This window comes from Pelecanus crispus, chromosome 1, assembly GCF_030463565.1.
Source record: "Pelecanus crispus isolate bPelCri1 chromosome 1, bPelCri1.pri, whole genome shotgun sequence".
In the NCBI taxonomy this organism is placed as follows: domain Eukaryota; kingdom Metazoa; phylum Chordata; class Aves; order Pelecaniformes; family Pelecanidae; genus Pelecanus; species Pelecanus crispus.
The window spans coordinates 129,895,378-129,905,294 of record NC_134643.1 but is presented as its reverse complement, the minus strand read 5'-3'; the positions used below and the strand labels follow the sequence as shown (position 1 = coordinate 129,905,294).

Sequence of the window (9,917 nt, the reverse complement as noted above, 5' to 3'; positions counted from 1 at the left end):
CAAGTTCTCTTTACAGATCTATCAGCCCCTGTACAAAAATAAAGTATAAAAGGGGCAAACAGAAATAGTTGTTTCTTCCCAATCCCAGGGCTGCTTCTGAGGTCACATTCAGCATAAATTTAGAGAAGTCCAAGAGGTGCTCTAAATTATGCAGTGATATTTACAGTACTAGGAGGACCCTTCTCCAGTTGGAGATTGAAAAAAAATAAAAAATCATAACATTAGCTCTGCACCTGCATGAATCTCCCTATGCAAGCAAAGCTTCCAGCTGAATTTATGGCAGCCTTTTGCCCTCTACGTACCACCCAAAAACCAGAGACGCATCGGAAGGGTTTGGGCAGGGCAGGAGGCAGGGGAGGCGCGGATTGGGCAGACTGAGGAGTCCTGGGCTTGCTCTGTGCTTCCTGGGGCTGTGCTGAAACCGGTTCATGGAGCTCACTGGGCTGCGTGGTTCAGCTGTACTTAAAGCCTAGGGGGGGTCCCAGTTAATCTTTTGCTACTGAAGCTTCCTACGAGGAAAAGAGTCTGTGGTAAAGAGGAGGCAGGACAGTAAGCTAACTGATGTGCTTTACAGTTTCTGTCTCTTGATAAAAGGCTACACAGTGAGAATAAAAGAAACAAAGCTCTCCAAGTTAGTCTTTCTACTGTGTAATATTAAGTGAATGGTAGCTCCACTTAAGAGAAGAAAAAGCGTATTAGTTACATTAAATCACTACTTAGTGTCGTCTACATAAGGCAGAAGCACCCTCATGGGCCTTATGAGTTTTCTTTCCTTACAGGCTGGATACACAGAAACTCCAAGAAATTCACATTAACAGAGTCAAAAGTCTGTAGTCAAAACATTTATGGTGGACTACACCTGAATTATCAAAATTACTTTACCTGTTTAATGTCATAAACATTTGAGATGAAGAATGTGCCACTGAAGTCGGATACCAATGCTTACCACAGGAGAAGTCTGTATTTCTAACATCAGAAACACTCCACTGCTTGATTTTCAGTAGGTCTTCCCATCTTTGTGCTTTACTGGGAAAAGAGGTAGTTTTGAGAGTGAATGAACCTGTCACTTCGATGAGCTCAGCTAGTGTGTAATACTACCATTGCAACAACTGATCTACAGGAACACCTGCTAAGGTTCATCCAGGACTAAAATGACATGGCACGACTACTTGAAAAATTACCTCTTGCTCACTAAATAGTTCACAGTTTGCACCTATCCCCTTTTACAGGGGCTAAATTCAGAACAGGTGAGTAGCTACTATTGCTCTGATAGGTTCCCTCTTACTCGCTGGCGTGTCTACGCGAGCCCCACACAGATAGTTTCTCATCGGTTAGCTTCCAGCACTCCACAAACTACAAATTCAAGGGACTCGGTTACAGTCCTTGTTTTGGGACGCAGTCACAGAACTGTGATTCCAGCTGTAGCACAAGTGGGTTCAGCAGGCGGGGTAAAGTGACGGATCAAGTTCCCTTCTGTGCTGCAGGCTGCAAGCTCTGCTGTGAAAGCTGCACAAAACAAACGCCCTGCCTGACCTGGCTGGATGGGATGCCTAGCTGGACCTAGATTTTGCCTAAGAATTTTATAAGAATAGAGATTTGACCACCCGACCTGCAGTAGAAGTAGGCAGGAGAAAATTAGGAACCTACGCACTTTATGATAACTGCCCCTATGATAAAGGTTCAACTGCGAGAACCTTTTCTGATTACACGTGCAGTGGTCCCAAACAACTGGAACAGCCCACAGAACAAGTACAGCTGACAGTTCAACTTTGAGGATAAATCCTTTGAGAACACTGTATCATCGTAACATAAACACTAAACTTCATACTATACAACAGCACAGCCAACCAAGCTTCGAAGAGAAATCATTTTGAGGAACACCGCATTTCTGACACCTAAAAAGAAGTGGCAATGCTTGCTTCTCTTAACCATTTTCAGACAAAAATGCAAACCATCTGGGCCAGTGAAAGCATGGGAACAAAACACCAGGTCAGCACATGGTTAAATTTTCTTACTTGGCTCTGCTCTAACCCTAAAGCAGTTGAACTTGAGCTCGTACAGGCGGAGCAGAGCCGCTGCAACAGGCTACAGGCTGTGCCCCTCCAAGGGCCTTCCCTTAACAGGCTTTAAGAAACCTTTTCTCACTGCACGAGTCACTGATCTGTTCTCGAAACTCCCTGCAATGAAATGAAGGACCCAAAAGCATTTAATTGTTGAACACATAAAAGGAAGTATATTTAAAATAAAAAAAAAATTGGTCAGACTGTAGAGTCAATTACCATTTTTAAAGGAATTTACAGGGCTGTTGGAGATGAGTCTTTTGGAATAGTCAGTTTATCGCAATGCCTAAACTGGTTTCTTCGCTGCACAGTATTTTCTTTTAAAATGTGTGCATTTTTAAACTATTACATACATATTAAAAATCAGCATTTCTTTGCTTAAACTTAAGTAAAACGTTAATACTCTCAGACAACACAGATCTGAAATGGTGAAACCAGTAATTGCCCCCTCCCACCTTACAACAAATTAAATTGAGACAAAATTACAAACACATTTCACTACATGATTATTATTAATAAAAATCAGGTTTTTTTTTTATAAAGTTGCCCAAAATGCAAGGGATGTGCATAGGTTTACAACTTAGAATAATATTTTACTTTATTCCCTTGGGTACGTGTTCCCATGAACGGAATGTACTTTGCTGTAGATTACAGGTTTTATCAACACAGATACACCAACGGCATGAACGCTTGCGACTGTCCACATGCATTAAGAGTCAAGACCCGATTTCAAATTTCTAAAAGTTTTACAGAGTTCTTCAAAGAGACAGTATCACATTATCTGGATGTTACACAAAAGTACTTAAAAATACTATCCTAGAAAAAAAAAAAGCGAAAAAAGGCCTTTAAAATTTATGAATTTGTTTTGTAACCACTAGACTAATTACTTCAAATAAATAAAGGAAAGCAAAGTATTCCAATCCATAAAATCAGACTCTAAAAAGAATGTAGTGTTCCACCCCCAAGTAAAGGTAACAGAATCATATTATTATTACTATTAAAATAGATTATAGAAAGCAGCATCTATTTTGTGCAGTTTTTAGGGGCCCTTGAAATAAAAAGCTATGATTTCCAAAAATATAACATTCCAAAGGACTGAATAATACATATATTTAAAGATACATTTCATTAAAGTTTAGGAGCAATGATTAAAAAAAGATACTGTCTCTTTAAATTAGTGTTCAATTTTTTTTCCCCCTCCTCCTATCTATTCGGACATGACAATAATTATATTTTAGGTCAACACTACATCTAGGTAGTCTCTAGGGGCCAAGACCTGTTGACACAAGGTCAATAACGAAGAGGTTTTTCCATGTATGAGGTGGTTCCCAGTAATGACAGCTTTTGTTTCAATTCTCTCATCACCGGTCTAGTAGACCCAGGAGACCGGGACCCACTGTGAGGCTGTACACACAAGCTCGATGGCTTCCTCCAGATGCCTGATAGTTTCATCAATTTCATTGTTGATAATTGTTAGGTCAAAGTAGTGTGCATATGTTCTCTGTAAGATTTCAGACTCCTTCTGCAGGCGCTGAAGAGATTCATCCTGTTCAGCGGTCAGAAAAGAAAATGGGAGAGAGAGAAGTTGGATCCTTTGGTGCTCTTCTACAACAGCTTTCTAACTGTTGCTTACAGAGAAGGAAACGGGCAAAAAAGCCTTAGGGAGGCCTAGGCGGTTTAGATCCCCCACCTAAATCTATGGAAATCGCACGGGAGAAATGGCACAATTTCTCTCTTGAAGCTGACATTCAAACAGCACTCACTCACTGACGTTACTTGAGACAAAACACAAGTCTAGTGTTAAAAAAGCAAGGCGGAGGATGGAAGCTTAGAAAAGCAGCACAGATATGAGCAATGGAGACCATATATGAATAAAACGTACAAAGCGCACAAATATGAGCTATTGGGTCTATGGCCAGGTAAGAACATGAGAAACAGGAGATGGTATATTGGCAGGTATCAGCTGTTCCCGGTTTTAGTAATGTTTTCTGTTCAAGATCAGTCTTCTGGGTCTACTTCCTTTAATAATCATTTACCGATAAGGAAGTTCTCACTCCGCATTACTCTGCGGTTCCTATTTCAGAGCGTGCCATTTCCAGCATCTCTTAGCATGAGGTCCTGAAGAAGAACCACGCAGCCTGCGCTCAAGGAGGAGCAGCGACAGCAGACTGGTGCTCTCCATGGCTTTGTGTCACCGTCCTTACAGAAACAAGCGCACCCTACCCTGTGGGTGCGCTACGGGACTCCGCGCAGCCAGCAACGCTACGGCCACGGGCTTTATTAGTGAGGGCTGCCTTTCTGAGAGAGCGGGATTGCAAAAGGCTTCTTTCTAGGGCTCTGCAGCAATTAGAAGTTTGAATTCCCTCCCTGCAAATTCCCTTAGAAATTGGGGGAAAAAAAAAAAAAAAAAAAAAAAAAGAGTTGCTGCTTTCAGGAACCTTGAAGCAGCCACAGGTTTGGGGTGGATATGGGGCAAAATTACATGTGAACGGTAGAGACTCCTGCTGCTCTGTAGTATCTATAGGGTCACCCTACTTGATCAATCAGCTGGGATACACTTTATTATAACAGAGTTTTAGGCTACAGGAAGTACAGACACAGTGCCTATAGCTGCTCTCACAGGAAATTATTCAGGGAACAGAATTTTATCCAGCTAATAAGAGACTCCCTCTCCCCCCTTTTCCCTGTTTAAACTTCCCAAGTATTTGCAATTACAGCGACAAGTAGCTGTGAAAGAGTGGCTTTCAGGTCCTCTGAAGGGAACAACCTGCGCTGAGACAGTTCTCCTTCCCTGTAGCTATGAAACCAGCCACTTCTGGAGGACAAGTTCTGTACCAAAGTTACAGTTCTGCTTTTCTCCTGAAGCTGCAGCCTCAAATGAGGGGGAGATGTCGCCTTCACTTGATAATCACTACACATTTAATTCAAAGTCAGACAAATACTCCTCACATGCGCTTCTGTACAAGGGATGCTCCTTGTATGGACCATTATGCATTGCCAGCGATGCCTGAAACTTCTGTAGAAAATACCAGTGCATGCAAATTTAATTTATACTAGTAACAAATTGGACAATATGGATCAATACTAAAATATTTTTGTGGAACTTCTTCATATGGCCCAGTGCCTTTAAGGCAAAAACCTAGTTAGGTAAACTCCCAACTTCTCATAGATTCCAAAAGAGGCATCAATTTATATCAGCAGAGGATCTAAACTTTTCTGCTTAAATTAACCTACAAAGGAAGAAGAATCATAGTTGTCAAGCAGAATATTTTCAGTGCTGTAAACATGTCTAGCTAAGATTAACTTTATATTTAAAGCCAGTCTTAGCAAAAACATATTGCACCTTTAAAAGAGTTTTAGTCTCACGGCACAAGGCTAACAGTACCTGAAAAACCCCCATGGAGCCTTAGAACTGTTAAGTCACATGTAGCTTTTTAACTGCTATTCAGATTTCCCATCAGTGTCATCTTTATCTACAAGTATGAGAATGAACTTTTCTCATTAAAGCATCTACCTTACTGTGACCGACAAAAATCTGAAAAACTCACAGCTATCTCATCCTAAAAAAAAACAACTGGTAGGGAGAGAAGAATGAATACTAATATTTACCTTGCACACATAGATGTCACAAAACTAAGAGTTTCAAAAATTCATTAAATTTTAATATTTTTCTGACTTAGCTTCTCCTAGATCCAACTTTACTGGGATCAAAGTGGGTTGTATTTTGGAATATCTAAATTTCCTAGCCTGTTGGAAATGTAAAACATTACTTCTTTCATATACTTTTAGGGGCAGTAGTAAGTTTGGGATAGGCCACCGCAGCAGTTTTCAAATAGGTTCAAACTTTCTCAGGTTCTGCAAAAAAGGGAGGAGATTACAGTTCTTGATTTTTGTTTTATTCTGGGACCAAATTTCACCTGTGTTTGTGATAGAGTATCTATTTGTACATTCAAAACCACATCAGACTTGGCTAAGTGTTTCCTCTGTGTCTATAGGTCTTAAATGCCAAAATTGATCTTTGAAGCTAACAATTCATCAAATTTTTTGCTGTAATAAGTTCCTCTCAATTTCTCTAAAATTTCTTAATTAAATTTTCAAGAGTGAACATCCCAGATTATTCTCCAAGAAGAATATTCTCAGGCAGTTGTGCTCTCAACAGCGTCAAGAAAGAAGATACTTATCAAAATATTCAGCTAGCTGCAGACAGACAAATGAATGGCCACAACTTCAGTAATTTCACATTTGGGAGCAGAACATCTGTCTTCTTCCCTCAGCTCTCATGCAATAGGCATTTTATGTGGGTCTAGTTGCAGTGTGTCCATTATTGGAACAGACTTTTCTTTCCTATCACTAGAGTTCAGTTCACTTTCCTAACCTTCTCCTTCTCCACCATAGCCGGGACAGAAAGGAGTGAAACATGGCTTTTATCCACAAAATCTCTCCCACGTGCATAATGGCCACCAGTGATACCTTCAGTCTCTGAGGGCTGGGTTTTTTTGGCCTTAAAGTACATAGGACAATAGCCACCTCTTGTGACAGTCAAAGCACAGCCTAACAAATTACTAATATTCCCTTCTGAGGCTGTGAACAATGTATAAACACACCGTTAGGCCTTTGCCAGTTTTGCTCCAACAGAAAGAAATTCTCCTCAACTTAAACAGCTGGTGGACTGCAAACTTCTTACGAAAAATTCTTTTTATTCTTTGGCTGTAGGAAGGGAGGAAGCATAGCTAAAATTCAGAGCAATTTGGCTCAATAAAGATTTACACATGGCTCAATAAAGGTTTAGATCAAAAAAGTGGAGCCTGTCAACTCCTCTTTGCTGCTGGCTGGGCAATGGGAGGCAGAAAACAGCTGGAGGAAAGAGGAACTACTCCAGCGTTTCCTGATACGCTCTCTCCTCTCTCTGGTTTAGCACAGCGCATCTGATTTAAGTCTCCTTTGTGATTAGACAGGTGGGAGATTTCCTACACGATCTAAATTGGTTTTGTGCTTTGCAGAATTGCTCATAGCGCGCTGCTATTTTCAGTTGGAAAGCATAATGTTTTGTCTCCCAACTCTTGCTGTGTGGTCCTTGACTGTTGAGATATTTTGTATGGTCTATGACAGGCTAAAGCATCTCAAGAGAGATACTTTTAAGATCAGGCCTCTGCACTGATTTTATCACAAAGTTCAGATGTACAGCTGTAAGAGTAGAAATTTTACTCTCTCGGTTCTATTTACTGGCAGATAATTTTAGCGCAGATATCTGAAATCATTATTACATTAAATTTTTATTCCAATGGCAAAAGCAATGTTGAATGGGAACGAGCATATCTACATTCTAAAACTATGGAAATAACCCGGACTACCTTGTCAGCCCCTAGCTGGTACTTACAGGCAATTTTCTGCACCATTTTGGCAGCTATGTACAATTAGTACGCGTGCAGGAAAATGAAAAGAAAAGCAAAGATGAAATTTAAGAAAACATAAGGGGGAAAAAAAGGACAGTCATTTACAGAAGTGTTCTCAAAAAGCAAAAATAAAATAAAGCAGGATAAGAGGATAAACAGAAAGGGATACTCATTATGCAAATGAACCTTTTAAAAAGGAAGAATGAATGGGAAATACGAAACACACACTCTCCACCCTTGTTTGCTGCCTTGCAGGCTGCTAACACACGGACACAATTTGCATATCTCCCTTGATGCAGCCCAGTAAACCTTGGAAAACAGGATCCTGTATTCAGGTAAGGTCTGTTGCTATTACCATGTCCTGCCCCTCCCTCCCTCAAGTTTAACTGATTCATAAATTAGCATGCATTGTAAGTGTGGCCTCAGTTCAGCAATTCATGTGCCTGAGTGAAACCCTGCCTGCACAGAGACTTTAGTCACAAGAGCTTAAAATAAAGACACAATTTTACAGCACGAATGCAAATATTCAGAACATAATACTTCTACTAATATTTCTTTGGCATGAACAAATATTTCCCCACCACTACTATAAAAGGTACATTTCTGTCCTCTTCCCAGTGTACCATGGAAAACATTTTGCTCCTCATATGAACTTTCCCAAATATCTCTGTATTATATCCTACAGCTGGAAGATTGAAAGTTAAGTACCACTGGCAGATGAGTGGGGCCAAGACTATTTGGGAGCCAAGACAGGTACGGAGGCAACAAACCCGGGCAATTATGTAATTCCACAGGGTACCTGGTGGCCTGAGCGCTGCTGCAAGCACAGTGCTTGCCTGACACATCCTAAGAATGATTCTAGCTATTTTTTAAGCGATGCCATGCCATTTGCTTGCACAAAAGCAAATTCAGTGTAGAATACAAAATTTTAGTATTTTCTCAAGATCGTACTGATTTATAGCATATGCCAACACCAGCAGTTAGACAAACTGTCACTTCACTAACATTGCAAATTCTGATGTTCTGAGAGGTCTTTGTCAGTACACTTGTGCATCTACCAGTTAGGCTATAGGTCCATAAGACACAGTGAGATGACATAACTTCCTGCTGTGAAAGTTAAAAGATCCTTCTTCCCTCTCCCGTCTTTTCCTGGCTATATGCTTTCACTGCTTGTTCTGGCATTCGTGCTTGTCAGAGCCTTTGTGAGCTGCTTGAAAACTAACACAAATCCAATTTAGTGCTAAATTAGCTCACTAAAGGATCTGGTAAGTGCCATGGCCCGTGCAGACTGGCAGTATATGTCCCAGAAGTAAGCTAGAGAGAATCACTCCCTTCAGCAACAGCGAACTAGTAGAACGCCTCAGCTGCCAGTAAAATTGCAGCTTGAGGCTGGTATTTTTCACTCTCCACTTGCTATTTTAACAATCATTCAGGGTATTGGCATTTAAATATGCCTGTCTTGTTCCTTATTTTCCTGCAAGCCTCTGCAGTGATGTCATAGTTTCATACTTATGATATTGTAATTACATTTCTATAGGAACAGGCTGTAGAGACAGGGCTTCTGACTTTATTTTTGTGTGATCAAGGAGACATCTAGGAGATTTGGAACAGATTCATGGTCAAATCCAATTGATTAAATACTTTAATATCATGGTGTAAAAAAGGCCGAACAGATAAAGTGTATGTATAAATACCGTTTGCCCTGTTGTGAGCTAAATCCAGAATTGCTTGGTATCATCTTTGAAATTAGTAGCAATCTGCAGAGCGGATTCTCTATAAAAACTAAGTAGGAAATTCAGGATGTAGGTCTCCATGAATACTTAACATTATTGCACAAGCAATTACCCCCTTGATCGAAGCTTCCAATTCTTAGAGAACAGTCTTCGAAATTAATAAACCTATTTCTGATATATATTTGCTGTATACAAAAAATACTGAAAGATAAAGATGGGATGACAGCACAGTCATGCACACCCATTTCTTCAGTTCAGGCCAGCTGTAATCTAGTGCTAGCATTGCAACTCAGAATTGAGTAATTTGTGCTAATGATTTGTCAAGGATTTGGAAATGGATCACTGAGCTAGGGCAGGGAACAAAATAAAAGAATATGTATTTTTAGAATACATCACGTGGATCCTTCAACTTGAAGTTCATATTTTGAATTAGAAAAATCAGTTAATAAACAATAAATAAATCTCAATCAACTTAATAATGCTGCCATACAACTATCTGTCTGCCTCTCCATTTACAGACAAGGAAATAGAGTCTTATCTGCATATTTGCATCTCATCCTTAATTCTGTCTCTGATAGGACATTAGATTGCAACATGCCATACCTCATTAATGCCTGGGGTAATGGTAGGTGCAGCAATAAAAACAACAAAAGGAGCAAACTCTGCAGTTCTCAGGACCTTCAATGCCTAGGTGAAAAAAAATCAGATACTTTAGAAGAATCCCCCAACAA

The 9,917-nt window shown here is 40.1% G+C and overlaps 1 protein-coding gene across 5 annotated transcripts in view; it reads right to left on the bottom strand.

The window, feature by feature from the left end:
* Positions 1-3,429: 3,429 nt before the first annotated feature.
* CASK (calcium/calmodulin dependent serine protein kinase) overlaps positions 3,430-9,917 on the bottom strand; it is a 233,173-nt gene continuing 226,685 nt past the window's right edge. For all 5 annotated transcript variants that reach the window (XM_075714072.1, XM_075714083.1, XM_075714103.1 and 2 more), the window contains 2 exons: positions 9,790-9,873; positions 3,430-3,606 (listed from right to left, as the gene is read on the bottom strand). In XM_075714072.1, coding sequence (XP_075570187.1) covers positions 3,430-3,606; positions 9,790-9,873 — 261 coding nt within the window. The remainder of the gene's footprint in view (positions 3,607-9,789; positions 9,874-9,917) is intronic.